Source organism: Lactuca sativa, chromosome 7, assembly GCF_002870075.4.
Source record: "Lactuca sativa cultivar Salinas chromosome 7, Lsat_Salinas_v11, whole genome shotgun sequence".
Lineage (NCBI taxonomy): Eukaryota > Viridiplantae > Streptophyta > Magnoliopsida > Asterales > Asteraceae > Lactuca > Lactuca sativa.
In genome coordinates this window covers 31,572,955-31,595,012 of record NC_056629.2, presented here as the reverse complement: position 1 = coordinate 31,595,012, position 22,058 = coordinate 31,572,955, and the positions used below count along the sequence as shown (strand labels likewise).

General features: G+C 35.0%; 2 protein-coding genes across 4 annotated transcripts; both read right to left on the bottom strand.

The window, feature by feature from the left end:
• Window positions 1–12,838: 12,838 nt before the first annotated feature.
• LOC111884655 (transcription factor VOZ1) lies at window positions 12,839–15,671 on the bottom strand. Of its 3 annotated transcripts, none has more exons than XM_023880952.3 (5): window positions 15,532–15,671; window positions 15,030–15,292; window positions 14,775–14,918; window positions 14,172–14,688; window positions 12,839–13,577 (listed from the first exon to the last, which is right to left on the bottom strand). In XM_023880952.3, the coding sequence occupies exons 2-5, from the start codon at window positions 15,237–15,239 to the stop codon at window positions 13,078–13,080; spliced, it is 1,371 nt and encodes a 456-aa protein (XP_023736720.1). In that variant the 5' UTR covers window positions 15,240–15,292; window positions 15,532–15,671; the 3' UTR covers window positions 12,839–13,077. The 3 variants fall into 3 exon arrangements, with proteins under 3 accessions (XP_023736720.1, XP_023736723.1, XP_023736722.1); XM_023880955.3 differs by having other exon boundaries at window positions 14,172–14,670; XM_023880954.3 differs by having other exon boundaries at window positions 15,539–15,671.
• Window positions 15,672–18,834: 3,163 nt separating this feature from the next.
• LOC111884656 (OPA3-like protein) lies at window positions 18,835–21,028 on the bottom strand. The gene is made up of 5 exons (XM_023880956.3): window positions 20,715–21,028; window positions 19,859–20,359; window positions 19,501–19,635; window positions 19,314–19,400; window positions 18,835–19,186 (listed from the first exon to the last, which is right to left on the bottom strand). The coding sequence occupies exons 2-5, from the start codon at window positions 19,985–19,987 to the stop codon at window positions 19,061–19,063; spliced, it is 477 nt and encodes a 158-aa protein (XP_023736724.1). The 5' UTR covers window positions 19,988–20,359; window positions 20,715–21,028; the 3' UTR covers window positions 18,835–19,060.
• Between the last annotated feature and the right edge of the window lie 1,030 nt (window positions 21,029–22,058).

Here is a 22,058-nt window from a genome sequence, read left to right as displayed (position 1 = left end):
CAAACTATGGAACAAAACTCAAACAATCCAAACATACCAAATTTGATCCACCCATCGGTTTGTATGCACTAAATAGTAAACACAATACCTCTACAATACTCACATTTCGATTCACCCACCGGTGGATTCATGAATATGTTATAAGGTTCACAAACTCAAGACCGACACCTTTTCCAACATCCATTTCTACTAAATTAATTCCAACAACCAAACACCTTCGAACAACCAACCACATTCCAACAAAACACCTTCCAACAATCAAACGCATTCCAAACAAATGAGTATTGTCAACAATTTCACCATTTTCACTTTCAACCTTTTCAAGTCCAACATTCCAAAGACGAAGACGAACGGTACCAGAATCACAACTAAACACTTCAAGAAGAAAACCCAAAATGATGACAAACAAATGTCCTAGGAGTTGAACGGGAGACGAAAAACAACATTATCGCGAGCTTTGATATTTATATATGAAAATAAACATAACGCCAACCACCAATCTACGAAAGCTTTTTGGGAAACATTTTAGACCTCTTCCACACCAAGATAGGAAAAGGCTTTTAGCAGAGTAACAACAGTGTTTGTGGAAAATGATGCGGGTTAAGAGTTAGTTGCACCAACTTTTAACAACATGTTCAATAATCTTATGAATATGCATAAAAATGGATCCAACGATTTCAATATTTTAAATATTGAACTTCACCATGTAAACAGAAGGATTAAATTAGTTTTAATCTATACTTATCTTCATATCTTGTATGTATTTAAGATCCGTTTATTGTGGATCTCAGATTGTAATCCTTTGTTATATATATAATACTAAAATCCCATGGGATCCTTTAAGCCAAATACTCTTTTCTTCTTGGTATCAGAGCCACGACTCTAGGGCTCCGATTTTCTTCCCCTCATCGACCCAACCCTTGATCACCTCCTCTGATCAGGTTGTCTTTCAATGGCTACTGAAACTACGTTTATCAATTCGTCCAAGATAGCTACTGTTGTAACGTGCAAACTCAGTCGCACGAACTATCTTCTCTGGAAGGCACAGGTTGTTCCAATTCTGCGTGGAGTAAAACTGTTTGGCTATCTCGATGGGTCCACTGTTGCGCCACCAACCAAAATCACCGTTGGCATATGTGATGCTGCCAAACAGGAAGACAATCCTGCATATGAAGTGTGGATTACTCAAGATCAAGCCATTCTTGGGGGCTTGTTATATTTAATGACTGAAGATGTTCTTTCACAACTAACCAGATGTGCAGATACCTCAAATCAGTTGTGGACCACCTTGCAAACTATGTTTTCTGCGCAACACAGTGGTAATTCTATTCAAATCAGAACTCAATTGTCAAACACAAAAAAGGGCGACTTGTCTGCCTCTGAATATTATCAAAAGATGACTGATTTGGCCGATACTATGGCCAATATTGGGCACCTAATGACAGATGAAGAAGTGATTGGTTATATCCTAGCCGGGTTAGGACCTGGACATGGCGATTTGTTCACCGCCATAACCGTTCTTAGCAATCAGCATGAGGTAAAGTTATCTGAGTTCTATTCGTATCTTGTTGCACATGAAGCTCAAAGCATTGCTATGAATGGTCCTTCCGATTTCGTGTCCTCTGCCAATACTGCCACTAAACAGGAAACTTCCAACAATCGCAAAAGTCAAAGTAGCAGTACCTATAACAACTCGAACAACAGCAATTCTCGGTCAAATTATCGAAACACTAGAAATCGTGGCAGGGGGCGTGGCCGAGGCAGATACGGTGGAGGTCCAAGATGTCAAGTATGTGGCATACCCGGACACATTGCCCTGAACTGCCATAATCGATTCAATCATGCATACCAGAATGAGGACTATAGAAGTGGTAATAGTGCAACATATGGCCACTACAATGGACGCTACAATGGATACAATGGCAACTACAACAATGACCCAAATTGGTACCTTGACACAGGTGCCACCGATCATCTCACAAGTGACCTAGACCGGCTATCCATACCCGAAAGATATCATGGTAAAGACCAAGTTCAAGTCGCCAATGGCACAGGTTTGCATATCTCTCATGTTGGTCACTCTAAAATTCACAGTCTAGGTCGACCTCTTGTTCTTAAAAACGTCCTTCATGTCCCACATATTAACAAAAATTTGCTTTCAGCCGATAAACTTGTCAATGATAATAATGTATTTATTGAACTCTTTCCCAATGTTTTCTTTGTTAAGGACATAATCACGAAGAAAATCCTCCTAATCGGTAAAAGCAAAAGAGGTCTCTACCTGGTGCCAATTCGCCACTCTTCACACTATGCCAGGTCTAGCACTAAAGTTTCGTTTTCACAGTGGCACCAACGTCTTGGTCATCCTCATTCAGAAGTTGTCAAGTCTATTTTGAAGTCCAAAAATTTAGGTGTTTCCTTTAATGAGTCTTTAGTTTGTGATGCATGTCAATGTGCTAAGAGTCATCAGTTGTCGTATAAAAACTCTGTTCATGTCACCACCTTTCCACTTGAGCTTATTCACACAGATGTTTGGGGGCCGGCTCAAGTGTCAAGTGGTGGTTTTAAATATTATGTTAGTTTTCTGGATGATTACAGTCGTTACACTTGGATTTATCTTGTTAAAAGCAAATATGATGTTGAACAAGTATTTTATAATTTCCAAACTCATGTTGAACGTCTCCATAACACCAAACACTACTAGAAAAAAGGCCTTTTACGACGCTCATTGCGCGTCGTAAAACGCTCAGACGACGCGCAAATGCGTGTCAAGGAAGGCCCTGTCATAAAGAGAGACGACGCGCTTTTACGCGTCGTCTATAGACGACGCGCATTTACGACGCGCGGTTATGACATGCAATGCGTATCAAGGAAGACCCTGTCATAAAGGAAGACGACACGCATTTGCGTGTCGTAACCTTACGACGCGCGTGTTAATGACACGCAATGCGTATCAAGAAAGCCCCTGTCAAGAAAGGCCATGTCATAAATGAAGATGACACACATTTTTGCGTATCGTAAATTTAAATGTTTAAAAAAAATAAATTTATATATTTATTAATTTTTAAATTAAAATTGCATTTAATTTCTCATAATAGAAATAAAATACCATATACAAAAAATACAATCCATTGCATAATATAAAATAAAATTTCATACTCAAAAAATAAAATAAATTGCACAAATTATAATGTCATACAAAGAATCATTCAAATGTTAAACAAAAATAATACATTGCTAACATGGGTTATACATTCCTATAAAACTAACAAATAATCATACAACTCTGTTTCTTACTGGAAAGGAATGTCAAACATGATTACAAGTCTCCCTTAATCTTGATTACTCACCTGCTTAAGTAGAATGTTGTGGTTGAGAAGGTTACCTAGCAACAGAGAAATGACCCAATCAATGTCTTGAACAACATCCAAAGTTTCTGCAAGAAACTGCAAACAAAAAAAAGAAATAAATAATAATGACATGAAAAGTAAAATCGCTATCCATATGAATTATAACACATACATTGATTGTCATATCATCCTACGTTTCTTGATAATTAAGGTCTTCTTTAAGGTCTTTAGTGTCACTGATAACTTTCATTTTTGGAATCTAGAGCTTACCAAAACAATATATAAGTTAGAGTTAGGTCAAAGCATCATAACTAATCCAATTACAAACACATTAAAAAATAAAAATAAATAAATTAAGATTATTGACTACATAACTTGGTACCTCATCTTGCGAAAAAAAAAGTTTATGTTTTTTGAAAATAGTGAAGGCAAGTAACATAATACCTGAAAATCCCATGAAGAGCAAAGTAATTATCTATTGTTATTAGTAATAATCTCATTTCTAGACCCTATAGGAAATAATACTCCGGTAAGATCAAAAATGGTGCCACCACACATCGGTCAGTCAGTTATGTGAAATGTGAGATGTTGAGTGAAAATGAGAGAGAAGATGCTGACAGCTGACCTGGAAGTCGACTAGTTTAATTTCCAGGAGAGCATACAGATCTTGAATCTGAGTTCCTTCTAGAAGCTCACTTGAAGAATTGTAATCTATTAAATTCCTCATGAATTGAGAAGGTACGTTGATATCTGGTGCAAAACAGCTAACATCATGCTTGGATGAAAAGGTGACAGCTGTTAATCCAAGTACCTGTGTATGTTAAGGTTTGAAGTTAATATAAATACAAATAATAATAATGTGAACCTCGTATGACAATTTAAAAAGAAATCAATACCAATTTATGTATCTCTGACTTCCCATTCTCCCAGGGAATAATTATCTTGATGTTTATTAAACTAATATCCCACATCATTCTCTTCCGACCTGACAACATGTATCTACAAAAAAAAAATAAAAAAATACATATGTGTAGTTTAAATACAATGTTGCTTGCTACTAATCCCAATTCTAGACCCTAAAGGAAATAATATTATTCCAGCAGTAAGATCATAGGAGAAGACATACTCGGCTTTCAATGTTAGACGTGACTTCATGTCTTTTATCCCATTAAGCGAGTTTAGGACCTGTAACATGAAACCAGTTTCTCAGAAACCTCATAAGTTAATCATATAGAATCAATTAGTTGCGTTGCGTATTAATGAAATAATGAATTCAATATCTACAGATAAAGAATGCATCTACTTTGAGACATGTAACACTTAATAAATCATGCAAGTACTTCAAAACATGTAAACTAGAATAACACTCACCCTTCCTTCATGAGATTGAAAGGAAGCCAACACAGTATATAACTCCACAAAATTAACAAGATAGGTTGGATCACATGTCATTTGAATCGGCTCAAGCAAAACCTAAAAACAAAGTTAAGGGTCATTGTCATTATCAGAAGTTTATAGCACAAGATATTTATAAAAAAAATGCAAGTTGGGTACCTCCCAAATCATGCACTACATTGTGTCTTCAAGGCAGCATCTTCATACCCTGAGGTAAACATTATAAAACTTATTTTTTTTACCCTTTTCACATAAATAAATTTGTGTGAGGAGAGTAGCATAAAAACTACTTACTCTTTAAATACTTATCATGCTCATCAGCTTCAAATTGCTCATTGTTGAAATACTTCACAGTCTAAAGGAGAAAAAATAAGTTGTAAGATAAAGAAAAAATAACGAAAGGTAATTGTAAAGAAGCAAGAATATGTTGTTACCCTTAAAATCCAAACATAGATTGGGGAGAACTATCCAAGCTTAGACGTGATCAAGTGCATCCAACCAAGAAGCTAAAAAAATATATAAACAAATTGTTAGAACAAAGACAATCAATCACCTAGTCCACTTATCAAGAAGATGAAATACTAAAATAACACCAAACTTTAGAAAAACTGGAAATCAAAGCACTTACACATCACTGAATATGAATATGATGGAATGGAATCACAAAAGTATGGAAAGGAATCATGGATTCTTGTAACATGATAATGAAAAAGGGAAATGTGCATGTCCTTCGGGGTTTAAAGGCGATGGTGTGAAAACTTGTGAAGGTAAATAAATTTTATATTTTTGAAATAATGAAATGGTGGAAGGGTTTTAGAAGGGTAATTTGGTAATTAAGATGAATTATTGAACACAGATGTTGATGAATGTAAAGTGAAGAAAGCATGTCATTGTCCAGAATGCAGTTGCAAGAATACTAGGTTCGTGGAGACATTTGCTAATGTGGCTGAGAAAACTGTGTTGGCTGACTTTGACCAGGGGGCATGCCTTGTCCCCGTGGACGAAATTTCCCTTACTGAGGTGGAACCAAAAACTGAAACTGCGGCAAAGTGAAACCATCAATATTCACCTATAAACATCTATTGAACAATCTATCAAGATTCAAGATCCAATTAATCATTAATCACCTCTTCCAGAGCATCAATGGCGGCTGGAACAAAATCCTTCAACTCCTACTTCCACAACAAAGGGAACAAACGTGTAATTTACTCTATATTTGATTAAAAGAATTTGAAAAACTCTTAGAACCATATCTATTTACTCTATATTTGATTACAGAAAAGTTGCCATCAATAACAAAAAATGTAATTTCACACATGAAAATTGTCAAAATCATAAACGTTTACCTGGAACAACATAATTATTCAAAGCCAATATGCATGATGCTGACTGGCTATGATAATGAATAGTATTTGCACAACCTACAAGAACTCCACCAATTGGAGAGGGCACAACAAGAAGCTTATTTGAAATCATTTAGAAGACTCTGATACACACAACATATGAAATTCAGTAGAAACACAAGAAAACAAAAACTGTAACTATATAGTGACTGATTCAAAAACATATTTTCAAGAACTGAAGGAGCGACTTGAACAGTGGAAGCAGAATCATTGATAGAGAAAGCATGAATTGGCTCATCCACATCTTTCATAAAGCTATCAATAGCAGCTATATATTGGTGTTTGCTGTTAGGAATGAAGCCACAAACCTATAATTAATACATGAACTCAACTGTTAGTCACATATTGCATTCCTTTGTATGTGTGTGTGTTTGTTTGTGAGAGAGAGAGAGAGAATGGTTAGAACCTGGTAAAAATGAGCTTTTTCACACATGTATTATAGCTATCTATCATCCAAATCTATCTCTGGGAAAACTTCCAAAAGTGCTAGAACCTATTTTTCTCTTTTTTTTACTAATATCATTATTTTTGCTTTCAATATTTAGCGGAATGCTAGCATCTAATGTCAAATACTCGAATCTATGACCTAGTAATTCCTTTGAGATTTTAGCCTCTCCACAGGCCATAAAAATAGAAATAAACTCAAGTATACGACATGTATCGTCCTTTGAAGGCCATGTTCTAATAGCTTTGCCTGTTTTGATAACAATAACAAGAACATATACAGTCTTTTGGACAGATCTTGACTTTGAGATCTAGAATTCTTTGGTGTTGGATCGATAAATGCACATCTCAAAACATCCAATATTGGTTCAGTGTCCAATTCTAGGAGATGATAGAGATTCTTATACGCCTCTGTTGATGATAAGTTTATCAACCCCCATGTGCTTGGAGCATTAGAATGTTCTAGTAAGAAGTGTATAAGCTCCATTCTAAGAGAAGGCAAACGTGCAGGGGAAAGAGACTCATGTCCTGAAAATACATTTTTAATTATGAAAAAAAGGTAGTAAAGCCTTCTAATATGTTATATCTTAGGTAGAAAGCATACCTGGAGGAAAAGCAAGGCCTAAAAAGCAGTATTTCAAGTAAACTAACATCATGTATTTGTTTACAAAAGCGCTAAGGCATGAAATTTTGAGGGGTTCGTCGACTGCAAAACAGAGGAAAGTTATGCGCTTGATGGTGAATGTAGGAGAAGAAGAATTGTGGAGGAGGAGAAGAAAGAACCGCTTCATATTAACAGTATATATCTAAGATGATTTTGAGGGGTAGAAAATTCTACCCCTAACTCCACGCACTACTAGAATTATCAACGATCTAAGCATAGTAAGTTCTTTAATGGAAGAATAACCTAAAAAAATACGAACCTGAGACAGAGACTGGCTGATTAACCATGGTCGATCTAGTAGCCACCAGCAACGCGGTTCTGAGTTTGCTTCTCGATCGCGACCATGACGATTTAGTACCCACCATTGCTCCCACATTGCAGGTTGGGGGAGGTTCATCATAGAGGGAAGGAACAACGGGAGAAGGAGTTGTGGTCGGCGGTGGGTGGTGTGAGAGTCTACCCAGCGGTGGATGGCCTTGCTCGGTCCACCAACAATGTCTCAATCTCCGGTCGTCGAACAAGAACCGGGCGTACAGAGAAAGCAAAAGTTGGAGAGAAGATGTGAAGAAGTTATGGGAAAAAGGGACAAAGATGCGAAGCTGTGGGAGGATCGTGCTAGAGATGCAAAATTGGAGAGTAGATGTGGAGAAGTGATGCGGTGGAGGTTTGAGAATCGAGAGAGAAGAAAGAAAGAAAGAAAGAAAGAAAGAAAGAAAGAAAGAAAGAAAGGGGGTTTTCGACAGGGACGGGCTAGGGTTTTCAGCCGGTGGACACAAAGCGGGGTTTTTAATTTTTTGGATTTCATTTCCCCGCCTGAGATGCAACGCGCGTTTCATTAAAATTTATAAAACGACATGGTTAGACGACACACACTTTATTTAAGGTGCCCTCCGTGTTTTTTTTATTTATTTATTAGACACTAATTTTAGGGCGCGCAAAAATGCGTGTCCCAAATCCTTTAAATTTTAGGAGAGATGACATTATTTTTACGTCACACACTTTTGCGTATTGTAAATCCGTGCGTATCATAAATTGCGTGTCATTAAAGGCCTGTTTTCTAGTAGTGAAAATTCGTACAGTTCAATCCGATTGGGGAGGTGAGTACCATAGACTGCATAAATATTTTCAAACTTGTGGTATTGCTCATCGTGTGTCATGTCCACATACGTCACAACAAAATGGCATAGCTGAACGTAAACATCGTCATATAGTTGAAACTGGTTTGACCCTGTTAGCTCATTCTTCTCTACCTCTTCGTTTTTGGGATGAAGCATTCTTGACAACATGTTATTTAATAAATCGAATGCCCAGTCGTATTATTAAAAATTCCACCCCCATCACACGTCTTTTGAATGTTGTCCCTGATTATTCCTTCTTACGTAATTTTGGTTGTGCATGTTGGCCGAGTCTCCGCAAGTATAATGCTCATAAACTTGCCTTTCTTTCCACTTTATGTGTTTTTCTTGGGTATAGTTCTATGCATAAAGGGTACAAGTGCCTTGACAAACAAACAGGTCGTGTTTATATTTCTCGTGACGTAGTGTTTGACGAGTCTCGTTTTCCATTTGCCACATCACATGTTTCGTCCTCACCCACTCAAATGCTCGTGGTGCTTCTTATCCACAATTTGAACCTAGTAATGTGAATGATCACATGAATAGATATGACCTGTCACTTTTACTTGATAATTTGTCTCATGTAGCTGCAGCACCTGTACAAACTGGTTCGACTTTCACCAGCATCTCACCTGCCATCCCGAGGATATCTCCACCATTACCAACGCTTCCTGCCACACCACCTACGGTTCCCACTGTGGCCTCGGATCCACCGGTCATTCCCAACGAACCAGAACCAGCATCTCCGGCTCCTGCTCCGGCTTCACCTGCTCCAGCTCCTGTTTCTACTGTGCCCTTGCATCATTCACCGCCCCCACAGTGGGTCACTCGCACACAAACAGGTTCTGTGCGACCAAAACAGTTTACGGATGGTACTATACTCTACAATCCTTTTCGTCGGGCTTTCTTTGTTGTTCCTACTTCTCACAAAGCTGCCCTTTCTGATCCTAAGTGGCGTTGTGCTATGGATGCCGAGTTTGATGCCCTTCATAAAAATCGCACTTGGGACTTGGTACCACCACCTCCGTGTGTTAATATAGTTGGCTGCAAGTGGATTTTTAAGACGAAACTACATCCGGATGGTTCACTTGACAAACATAAAGCGCGGTTGGTTGCTCGGGGGTTTACTCAACAATATGGCATTGACTACCATGACACGTTTAGCCCGATTGTCAAACCCGCTACAGTCCGGTTGGTCTTATCTCTTGCTGTTTCTAAAGGATGGCTTCTTCGTCAAATTGACGTTAACAATGCTTTCCTTCATGGTCTTTTAAACGAAGATGTATACATGAAACAACCTCCCGGGTTTGAAGATGTTCGTCATCCACATCATGTATGTAAGCTACGCAAAGCTATCTATGGTTTGAAGCAGTCCCCGCGTGCTTGGTTTTCTCGACTGAGTGATAAATTACATCAACTTGGTTTTCGTTCCTCCAAAGCTAACACTTCCTTATTTGTTTTCTCTCACGGTGGCCACACTATTTACATGTTGGTGTATGTCGATGATATTGTTATTGCCGGGTCTTCTCCTACACTTATTGATGGTCTTGTTCGCACTCTGTCATCCTCATTTCCCATTAAAGATCTTGGCCGGCTTAGCTACTTCTTAGGCATTGAAGTCACTCCCAATTCAGGGGGTATAACCTTATTACAGCACAAGTATGCATCTGATTTGTTACACATGTCTCATATGGAGAATTGCAAGAGTGTCTCAACGCCTATGTCGGTCACTGATAAATTCACAAGAGATTCTGGAACGTTACTCAATGAAGATGATGCATTCAAATATCGTAGCATGGTAGGAGGTCTACAATATCTTACTCTAACAAGACCGAATATTTCATTTGCAGTGAATAAGGTTTGTCAATATCTCTCGAAACCAACTTATGTACATTGGGAGGCAGTCAAAAGAATTCTTAGATATATCAAAGGCACGATGAACACCAGACTATGCATCAAGAAGTCCAACTCCACACTTCTAAGCGTATTTACAGATGCTAATTGGGCAGGTTGCTTGGACTATCGCAGGTCCACCGGAGGTTATGCAATCTTTATGGGTCCAAACCTGATTTCATGGAGTTCACGCAAGCAACCTACTGTGTCAAGATCAAGTACCGAAGCCGAGTATAAGGCATTAGCAAATGGGACAGCCGAAGTGATATGGATTCGGTCTATATTAAAAGAACTTAATGTCCGTCAACCAAGGCCACCGGTGTTGTGGTGTGACAACTTAGGAGCTACCTACCTGACTGCAAATCCAGTTTTTCATGCACGAACCAAACATATTAAAGTTGATTTTCATTTTGTACGGGAGAAGGTAGCAATGGGAGCATTGGATGTCCGTTTTATTGCATCCGAATATCAATTAGCAGATGGTTTTACTAAACCAGTTACACGTGCTATGCTAGAACGGATGAAGCGCAATCTCAACCTTGTTGCGGTCAAGATTGAGGGGGAATGTAAACAGAAGGATTAGATTAGTTTTAATCTATACTTAACTTCATATCTTGTATGTATTTAAGATCCGTTTATTGTGGATCTCAGATTGTAATCATTTGTTATATATATAATACTAAAATCCCATGGGATCCTTTAAGCCAAATACTCTTTTCTTCTCACCAATATCGGACCACCAATGATTGTAAATCATTTAGCCATAAAAGCATGGCTAGTTATATGAAGTGTCTGAATTGAGTGCTTAATCCGGAAGTGCTCTCGCAATCTACGGACTCCAACAAAACATCGGAGTCAAATGACTACACAAATACGTCGGATATCAATATAAGAATTGACCTCAACAATGACGTTGAAGAATGTCCACCAGAAGTATCCCTTCAACAACCGATTGGAACATGGAAGGAACAAAGGAAAATGCCATGGCATCTTCGTTGAGAAAAAGAAAACATATTTGAAAGGAATATAGCGCAAACACTTTTGGAAAAACTCTACAAACATATTTACTTGTTAAAGAAAAACATAAGCATTAAAAATGAAGCGAGAAGAAAACAATAAATATTTTCCAATATAAATTTTGAACATGACGCCTACCAAAGATCTGTCACCGGAAGAGCTCCAAATGTTTTAGCGTTCAACCGGGGATTTAGAGAAAAATATAACTATATTTATTTATTTTTTATTAAAGTAGTTATTATTTAAGTTTGATGTAATTTTTATTAATGAAAATTTCACATAATTTTGGGCACTGTTGCAAAACTCGGCCTACTCGGCCGATTACTCGGAATCGGCCCTCCACCAAGGCGAGTAATGTCAACTCGGCCAAAAAACTCGGATTTAGTCAAAATCGGCCAAAAATCGGTAAAACTCGGTCAAAAATCGGACAAACTCGGTCAAACTCAGGCCTACTCGGTGTTAATCGGGCCTACTCGGTCAAACTCGGCCAACTCGGTCAAAATCGGTCAAACTCGGTCAAAGGGTCAAAATTGTCATAAAAAGAGAAAAAAATCAAGAATTTCAAGATTAATATGTATAATGCACTTAATGATTTATTATTTAACACAAACATGTGATTATTACTACATATATATTTTAAATTTTCAGTAATTATCCACGTAGTGAGACAATTATGTGTATTTCAGTTTTTATGTATTCACATGTATCTAATTTTGGTTATATATTTCAATCAAATTATGATTTTGACATATATAATTTTCTAAAAAATATTTCTACATGAATTACCGAATCCGAGTACTCCCGAGTACTCGCTACTCCCTAGTCGGCCGAGCAGGTACCGAGTAGCGAGTTCTACAACGTTGGTTTTGGGAATGTAACTTTTTTATACAAGTGATATTGAGAGGTGAGGATTTTCTAAGTATTTGTGTGGAAGTAGATGATGTGGTGCTAAAGTGATGTGACGAATGTATTTTGAATATATGGTCTTAAGGTTCGTCATATTGTCTTATGGTGGTTGAAACATATCGCAATTAGCCTTTTTCCAAAGTCTACCGGTAGAAAAATTCATTTCTATAGACATTTAAATTTTGTAAAAAAAAAATCTTAAATACCTAGAGATAACATGTCTTAGCTACAGAATAACCCGTTGCTATGAACGTTTAAATTCTCGTGCTTGAATTAAATAAATTTCACATTTTTGTTAAAATGGTTTGAACTTTGAAATTCTAATATGACTACCGCTATGATGAAAAGTTTTTTATTTTTTTATTTTATCTTTAACGATGTTTTAAGATGTTATTTTTAAAGACCCTACCAGGGGTGTTACTCTATATAAGACATGAAAATTTGATTATTGTAAAATGATCAATTCCTAATGCTTTTAAAATTTTAGCTATGGGGATCGAAAGAAGCTTTGAGCTTTACAAGTATGTGCTCATGAAAAGTATTTTGAAGTCTTCATAATTTGTTAGCGCATATTCACTTACTACAACTTTACAAGTATGTGCTCATGAAAAGTATTTTGGCCAAAACGTTCATGATTTGCTACGCAATGTATGGATTACATAAAATTATAGTATTGATTGAAAGATTGAATAAATTATATTCAATCTTATACATCCTTATTGAATTAGAACAAAATTCACCATACCAATGATTCAAAATCTTCATAAACAAGATCATAATGTGTTATTATATTGCCAAAAGCCAACCTATATATAAAAACATGTCAACATTAGTGTTTTTTTAATCTTTCTAATCAAAAACAAAAAAACCCTTCTCAAATTTTCTTCAAATTATGTTAAGTAGTAGCCACCAAGATCTTCAATAAGATAGTTAAATCCCGTGTTTCCTCCATACTCACCATCCAATGTTCGTTTCGTTTGGCTCAAATCAGGGTAAACAGTCGCACATCCTTTTCCCCTTCCTTTAAGCCTTCCCATTTGTTTTTGAAGATTGATAACCGATTCATTAGCAATCTTTCCTTTTGGGCTCTTTTTTTTGTCAACAAGTTTTAGTTCTAATCTGTATAATGCACAAGTATCATACTTGTTGATTTCGTATTCGTAGAGGTGCCATTCAAGGAACTTCATGGGTTGTGGGTCCATGTAATAGGATCTTTTTAGCCATCCGGATTCATTGATTACTTGTTTTCTTGATTCATGCCAACCTCTCCCGTTGTAATCCGGGAGTGATCTTTGCTTTCTGTTTCCGCTCTCGAATGCCCTTCGCGGTTTATCGAAAAATAACCACTCGCGCAGTGTTTCTCCCTCAAAAACCGAAAGATCAAAGAGCTCTGGAAAAAATTCACCCTTAGAAACAATATGACAGGACATGACACGACGGTACATAACATATACTGTACACAATGTGTTACAGTACACTGTGTCCAGTACACTGTGTCTGACATATATTGGACTATGACTGAGACCGATGTCAATAGGACAAAAATTGCACTCTTTTGTCCTACCCAAAAAGGTGAAACAAGATGGGACATGGACTTGCCCTTGATCTCTCACATGTGGAAAAAACGAAAATACCCTTCTCGTCCTTTTCATCAAAAATAGCCCTAAAAAGCTTGTTCAGTCTTGTCCGATCCAGTCCTATCCCGTCCTGGGATAGGACCGGAGGCGACAAGCCAGGACTCAACAAGCTTTCTAGGCTATTTTGATGAAAAGGACGAGAAGGGTATTTTCATCTTTTCCACATGTGAGAGATCAAGGACAAGTCCATGTCCCACCTTGTTTCACCTTTTTTGGGTGGGACAAAAAAGTGTAATTTTTGCCCTATTAACATCAGTCTCAGTTGTAGTCCAATACATGTCGAACACAGTCTGTTATGTCATGTCATAAATGAACAGTTGAATGACAAGAAAGACGAGTAGCCTCACCGGGAGCATTCCATGGTGATTTTGCAGTGGCTGCCCCTTCACACTCCGGAACACCAACCGTTTTCCCCTGTGCTTTTGCACAAAGTGCAGCAAAAAGCAAATTATCCTTCAACTCAATGCCTTTAGGTCTTATGACAGGTGTCATCCCCGGTTGACCTTCATTTTGAGCTATTGTAGCATGCAAACCGCTGCAATAATTGGTGCACCACCATTGAACCGCCCTCTCAGAGCACCACCCTTGAGCCGGTCTGGGACAATCCCAAAGTGCACATTTTGGTCCCAAAAAAGCAGAAGGTGGAGGGCAAATGTTAGGCAGATAGGTAGCGATTTGAGGTAAAGCATCTTCACCCCACATACCATAAACTCCATCATTACAGTTTTGCTCAAATCCACGTGGCATATCAAATGATATGTAATCAAATTGTGTATCTACACCTGGATTATGTACTCCTGTTGTGTTTATCCCAAAAGACGTATCTACCCCTTGTTCTTGACACATCTGAGTTGCAAGAAAGTTCTGTAACATTTACATATAAGTTTTCCATTGATCTTTAAATCATAGGTCATGTAACTGGTTTAAGAATCAGAAGACAAAATATTCACCTTGTGGAAAGTAGCATTTTGAGTGGTGTTTTGGGCATCTGGATCGGGTTTTGGAGCAGCCAACCCACTGGTTGCATCATCTTCTTCATCATAGAGTTGCAATAACCTACTTATGTCTGGCGAAAAGGATCTTAAACTTGCACCCTGCATCAAAAATCCAAGAAAGTAAATCAGAACACACATTCAAACTGTTGATTAAATCCAATAACATTCAAAAAAAAGCGAACGGAAATAGACTATAGCTATATGCCATACCTGTTGCAGAGAAGGAGAAGGAGAAGGTTCGTTAAGTTCTTTCTTCCATTCCTTGAGCATCTGATGAACTTGTTCCTCGAGTACAGCCATGTCGATGTTACGGCTGTCCTTCCTTGCAGATTGCAGATCCATGAACATGCCTTGAAGATCATCAACGCGGTTCATAGCCCTGTCTTTGAATATCCTGTGTGATTTTGCACCTCTCCTCATTCGAAGAAGAGAATGATATGACGTAATTTCTCTCTCTTCCCTCCAACAATCACCTGCAAAAATTCAACACCAAAAGTCCAAAACCATCCGATTTCACAAAAACCCGATAAATCTAAAGAGAATTCAAAACTCAGAATTCGATACAGTGTTCGATACACCAATATAAAATCAATATTTCTCAATCAAACTACTAGAAACGAACTTGAATCAAACAGGAAACAGAAATAACAAAATGTCGAGCAAAACCAACAAAATTGAAAACAAACTAGTAAAGATTGGGAAAAGAGATTACAGATTACTTGTTTTGATATTCGAGATGCGAATGAGTTAGAGATTTAGCAAGGGTTTGGATCATAAAGAGAGAATTTGGTACCCTCCACCTCAAAGTGGTCAATTGCATCTCGGCGCCAAAAGTTCTTAGGGGAATATATATACGTCGAACCAACTGTTACTTTAATATTATTTTCAAAGTTTGCTTTTATTAAAATGAAGTAGTATAACTTTTATAAAAAAATATAATATATTTAATTTTTTGCACATAAGTGAATACGTTTTTAATAATTTAGATATAATTTGAATGTTAAACCATATATCTTTTATCTAAAAACACTTTCAGATGAAAATATTGTGATATAAGCCAAGTAGCCCCAAGTGAAGTTCGTAAAGGTAAAGACTTTAATCAAATTAAAATACTCATAGCAATTTTTATTTTTATTTTTTGAGCTTTTTTCATTGCTACAATGTCTCGGTCAAAAGAACAAAATAAAAAAGGGACCCTAATGTAATATTGGGTCTATGATTTATTCGTCCAAAATTTATTATTTTTCGAATCTAACAAAAATCGAAGATGCGTATTAAGTGTTTATATGATAAGTATACTAAATTAAGGAAGGGTTCATTTGCAATGGAGCTATTTTTGTTATATATTTTTTTTTGGAGCAACGATTTAGTAGAAGTCTCAATACAATATTTCAATGATGGCCGTGAGTTCGAGCAGTTTTATATGACAAATTCAATCCGAGAGGATTTTCAAGGAAAATTTCTTATATATGTTGCATAATTGAAAGATACAAATTGATTTACGTTAATATTAGTTTTTTAATATACATTTTGGGGTTAAAAAAATAATATGTAAAATTCTATAATAATATTACAATGGTCATACATGACCGTTTTAATGAATTGTTATAGCATAATATTATTAATACAAATATAATTTGTAGTATATTATCGGAATACTATAGTGTAAAATTTTAAAATCATTTACTGTATTTTTTATAGAATATTACTAATAGTAGAACAATATAAATTTTGCTATAAAATTTTAACAATATTCTTAGAAAATATTACAAATACTCTATTTATATTTATTATGAACATTATAATATTTCATAAGAAAGTTTTTTGTAATTCTTTTTATATTTTTTGGATACTAAAAAAATTAATGCAAAAGCATTATTTTAGTATTTTTTTTTTTAATTTTGTTTTTTGGCCTACAAAATATGTGGCCATAGATGCATTCATGACTTCATGTCTTACAAAAACAGTGTGTCCTAAAGAACTTTTTATTACCTACTAAATAAAAGTATAAATGAATGTGTAACCCGTAGAATGTTACAAAAAAATAATAGATTCTCAAACTTTTATCTGAAAATGTTAATTACATAACCTAAAAATATGTTCAGAATATTTTCCTTCTATACAATTTTTTCCAAAATAAATTTAAAATTTAGACCATGAGAAAACAAAAATAGAAATCTTTTCGTTTTCATCTTACGTCTTAAACTAATAAAAATATGAATTTAAAAAATTAAATATTCTTTATGAATAAAATTAATAAATTAAAGATAGTTAAAATAAGAATCATTGAGAACCGAATCTCCATGTTAACCATCAATAAAAGCATAAAAAAATTGATGGAGTAACAATTTTAGAAACAAATTAAGGAAATGTTTAGAAACAAATCAAAAGAAATAACACTGTACTTTGAGGACGGGTGATTGGGTAATACCGTAATATCCTTAGAATCAAAATGCATGGAGGTTCTCTTTAGCAATTATTTTTTCTAACAAGATAATTTTGTTCATATTATTGGTCATAATTTTGATTAATTTATTAAAACCAAAATTATTTTGCATTAAATCTTATCTTGTTTAGATCAAATTGGTCGAAAGTCGCCAATTCTTTTAATACATCATTTAGATTATTTTAATAATAATATAGCTTTTATAATCATTTTTAAGATATTATATACTTATAAAACTCACACCAAGAAAAGACAAAAAAATATTGATATGTGAATCCAACTTAACCCATCTCATTTTAACATGTAGTGACCTTTCGATGGGTTTAATGGTTAAAGTATGAACTTTGAAACAATAGATCCAATGATCGAATCCCGACAGACCTAAAATATTACTAGTGTTATATGATTTACCTCTCACAGGACACAGGGTCATGTGGTGGGTTGACATGGACAAATTAGATAGTGCGATTTATTGTTTTTTTTAACTTGTATTAAAATTATCTGTTTTACCATGTTATCTTTCTAAACTTATCGGCTCATTTTCATCCATTCATTTCCATGTAGATAGAACTAAAGATGAGATGGTTGTGTGGGATGACATTGGGAAGATTAGAATAGCAAGAAAGGCATAAAGGAGCATACAATCTCACAACCATTCATTAGATTCTTTTGAGGGCAATTCTTGATGCTCCAATCCCATATACAAAAAGCCTTGAAAGCATCACATTGTAGGTTCATGGACTCTATTTTCTATCCATTAATTCCAATTTTCCACATCATTTAAACTAAAAATGACTAGAAAATAAATGATGCTCTTTATGTTCTTTTACTTATGCTTTGTTAGGCAACCTTAGGGGGGGGTTTTTTTTTCTTTTTAAACTCGAATTAAAAAAAAATAGAAGTACGAATTTAAAATTTTCAATTTAGAACAAAAACTTGTAATCAAGAAGCTACTTCAACTATTTTAAGGAGTTCTTAAGCTTATGGTTTCTAGCTTTAATGTAAATTTACACATTTGAAATGCATATTATTATTTTTGTCAAACATTTTTAACTAATAAACTTATTGTTTCCAACTTTCAGTGACTTAATAATGAAATTGAGGAAAACAAGCTTTTCAATGTTAAACAAAAAACTTTTTTACCAATTTGTTTTCATTTATTTTTTTACTTTTATTTCTCATTTTCTCAAATAGTTATTTAAATTATTTAACCCAACATTTTAAAAAAAAAAATGAGCTGATAAAAAACCTACAGGATAAGAATACTAAGGTATTGACCATTCTCTATCCTCGATTTGGGATTTCACTTTTTAAAGTAAATGAGATCCACAAGACACAAAAACATCTTTTACCCCTTTTTATATAAATAAAACCCACGTAAGAAAAAAGTATATAACATGATCGATCAGAATATATCCGACTTTTTCAAGAGTATAACAACTATTGAAGAGAATAAGCATCTTGTGCTTCTTTCTTCCAAGATTATACCATGAGCATATTAATAATGCAATGAAGAGATTTCCGTTCCACCTACATAATACTATTATTTAAGATAATCAATCAAGAAAGAATGCAAAAATGAGCTACATTATCTGTTCCAAAAACAAAACTAGTACAAATCGTCGTGTAAATTGTTCTTGGTCTATATTTGTGTTATCAAAACAACCTTTTTTTTATAAGATGTAAAGAGTTTTGTCGAATACACATCAATCAAGAATCAAATATAATTTAATTATTTTGTAGCCAAATCAATGGTTAGAACTTAGAAAAACAAAAATCAAGAGAATGATTTCCTTCACTTGACATAGTTGGTTTGACTACTAGTCAATGTTTTTCCTTTAATGGCTTTTTCAAGTTCTTCGAGCTTCTTCATAAGAAACTCCATTTGTTTTGCTATATCTTCATCTCGTTGCCTCATAATCTATCAACCAAAAAAATAAAAGTAAATTTTTTGGTTGTGATTGTTACACAAAAAAGCAAGAAGTCATGTAATTAATCATTCGTATTACATCATATTTGCTCAAAATATTAAAGATTTAAATCGTTACCTCTATTTCTTGCTTACGAATTTCTTCTCTTTTAGCTTCTGATCTAGCACTTCTTTGCACCTCAAAAATCAAGGCACCACAAGCAACCTAATTAAATATTCAAAATCTAAAACGACATTAAAATAATTTAAAAATATATATATATTATATGATAAGTATAATTTAGGAGGAATAAATATTTGAATACCGTGAAAACAAAAAGCTCTCCAATAAGGTCCCCAGCTACTTGAACAGCTCTTTCTTCATTCAAAGGTCTAATCTCAACATCCGTTGCATGTCCATATATTCTCCTTTGTAACGTTGTTGTGAGCCTATGATTTGCCTATTATTATATCATATAATTAAAATTAAAATTTCTTTTCATAAACTAACATTCTTTTATTTATCAACCAATAAAAGATTAAAAGAAACAAAATTTGGTTGTTTAATCGTCGATCATAATCATAAACAAGAACAAAACAGTTAAAATCAAATACTAATAATATGGAAACATTTATAAATCAACTACAAATGTGAAGAAATGCCGATTCTTGTAGTAACAGTACCTGAGCAATGCCGATAATGGAGGTTCGAAATTTGGGGTTAATGGCAGCTTCTTTTTTAAGTCTACTGGCAATGGGTTTGCTTAGGGTTCTTAGTGCAAGCGTCCCAAGCTTCATTAACGGGAGCGACATTACTCCAATTTAGTCACGATCTAACAATTTACTCTGTCCGAAAGCACACCAAATGTTCGATGATATGCCTGAAAGAAACTGAAAGCCACGCTATGTACATTCCATGACAATTCGACTGATGGGAATTGGGAAGCCTATATTTTCTTGAAAAGATCGATCGAATTGCGTCAGGTGTTACGAATCGGAGCAGGGATCGAGGGTAGAAGATTAGTAGCCAAGAAAATCTTGAGGGTTTTTTCAGATTACAGTAGCGTTTTCTTGACGATGATCGAAATCTGATTTGGGACGAAAGAGCTCTCCAAATGAATCGGAGATGCTGGTGCGTAGTTGAATAATGACGACGAGGATATCTTCACACCCGAACTCACAATTCTTACATGATATATTAATGAACACATATTAAAAATATAAGCATTATTATATAAAGCAACAAAAATTAAAACATACGTGTAGCTTATGTAATATGTCTAAAGTTTAATAAATAATTAGTTTGTTATAAGTTTGGAATTGCTAAATCTTAATTACATCACTGGGGAAAATAAACTAGTATTACTTAAATGATTTGGGCATAATTTTCAAAGTATATTTCTTCAAAATCATAAGAGATTTTGAGGATTTCTTTCAAAAAGTTCCTACATTTGAGTCTACTTTATAATAGTTTATCCTTTGTTACCCAAATGGAATACGTAAACTGATTATTTTCTATATTCTTCGAGCAACTTATCACCTCAAGTCTTTCTTCTTCTTCTTTTTAACGTCAATACTTTGCTCGAACTAGCAAAATGCTAAGTTTATCCTTTGTTACCCAAATGCATATGCTTCCCTTTTGTGATCATTAGTCATCCATACAATTACTTCCATCGCATTAGACTTATTTGAAAGAGGTAAGTCCTTCCTCCAATTGAAGAATAGTGCCTCCACCTCCTTAATAGATGAACAATTACAAAACAGATTGTTCCTGTCTCGTCAAATGCATTGCATAAAGGGAGAAGTTTGGAAGGAAATTTCAACCCCTAAAATTGAGGTTGGTCCAGTTGTGAGGCATCCGAGTTCTAAATGCCAAATAAATAGATTGATTCTTAGACCAATTTGTAGGCAAGTTAGTGGGCTTCAAGTAATGTTTGTCAATCTCTTTCCCGAGAGACGAGACACCAAAGGAATGTGACATCCCTTATTTTTTGTTATTTTTTAAAACCAATTTAATTAAAATTTTAAAACAAAACTCTTTATTTATTGTGAAAGTTCTCAATTTACTAAAACACTTTTTTCAAAACATTTGTTATTTCAAAAGCTTATGAGATGTCAACTCGTATATCAAATCATAAGAAAAAGCATAAACTAAATAGCCCAATCTATTACATTGATTTATGTATTGAAATCTTCAAATCTCTCGAAATTCTCTAAGCATCATCTATTATTCTTTACCTGAGACACGTCATGTAACACCCGTATCTTCAAGCTAGACATTTAAAATATTATAGATAATAATTATAATATAAACCCTCGATTAGGATTATCATTAGTTGTGCGCTTTGCAAACTACAAATTATAAAGCCATTTTAGTAATTTTTCGATAAGCGACGAAATGACAATCTTGATAAAAAATTATTTAGGACAAATAATCTTAACGAAAACTGTAGCAGTTGCAATATGAATCTCATACACATAAAGCACACTTAAATCCGACTTCGTATGCAGAAGATTTAGACATCCGAAGTTTCACGATCAGACAGTGTATCATAGCAAATTGAAGATAGGTTGCTTATTAGCCTAAGTAATCTAAACAAAAGTCATAATAGTCATAAAATCGCCTAAATCTGAATTCGTGAGAGGAAGTTATGGTTTGTCAAAATTTAAGCGCGACAGTGTACAACACTGATATCAACTATTAGATCGGTTGATTGTTAGCCGAAACAATCTAAACTAGAATCGAATATCTCATTAATAGGAACCCGACAATATAAAGACGGTCGACAGCAGACTTCCGACGAGAGAGTTATGAATTCTTAACGGACTATAACAGTCTAAGTATGTTAAAAATATAATTTTAAAAATAAAATCAAAATTAGCC

What these genes read in the sequence shown, in the direction of transcription:
- LOC111884655 (XM_023880952.3), bottom strand. Translation starts at nt 15,239, where the DNA reads ATGAGGAGAGGTGCAAAATCACACAGGATATTCAAAGACAGGGCTATG. An exon ending in CTTCTCCTTCTCTGCAACAG is followed by an intron (nt 14,919 to 15,029) that starts GTATGGCATATA and finishes TTTTTGATGCAG; the next exon opens with GGTGCAAGTTTAAGATCCTT. An exon ending in AAAATGCTACTTTCCACAAG is followed by an intron (nt 14,689 to 14,774) that starts GTGAATATTTTG and finishes TAAATGTTACAG; the next exon opens with AACTTTCTTGCAACTCAGAT.
- LOC111884656 (XM_023880956.3), bottom strand. Translation starts at nt 19,987, where the DNA reads ATGTCGCTCCCGTTAATGAAGCTTGGGACGCTTGCACTAAGAACCCTA. An exon ending in CCATTATCGGCATTGCTCAG is followed by an intron (nt 19,636 to 19,858) that starts GTACTGTTACTA and finishes ATATAATAATAG; the next exon opens with GCAAATCATAGGCTCACAAC. An exon ending in GAGAGCTTTTTGTTTTCACG is followed by an intron (nt 19,401 to 19,500) that starts GTATTCAAATAT and finishes ATATTTAATTAG; the next exon opens with GTTGCTTGTGGTGCCTTGAT.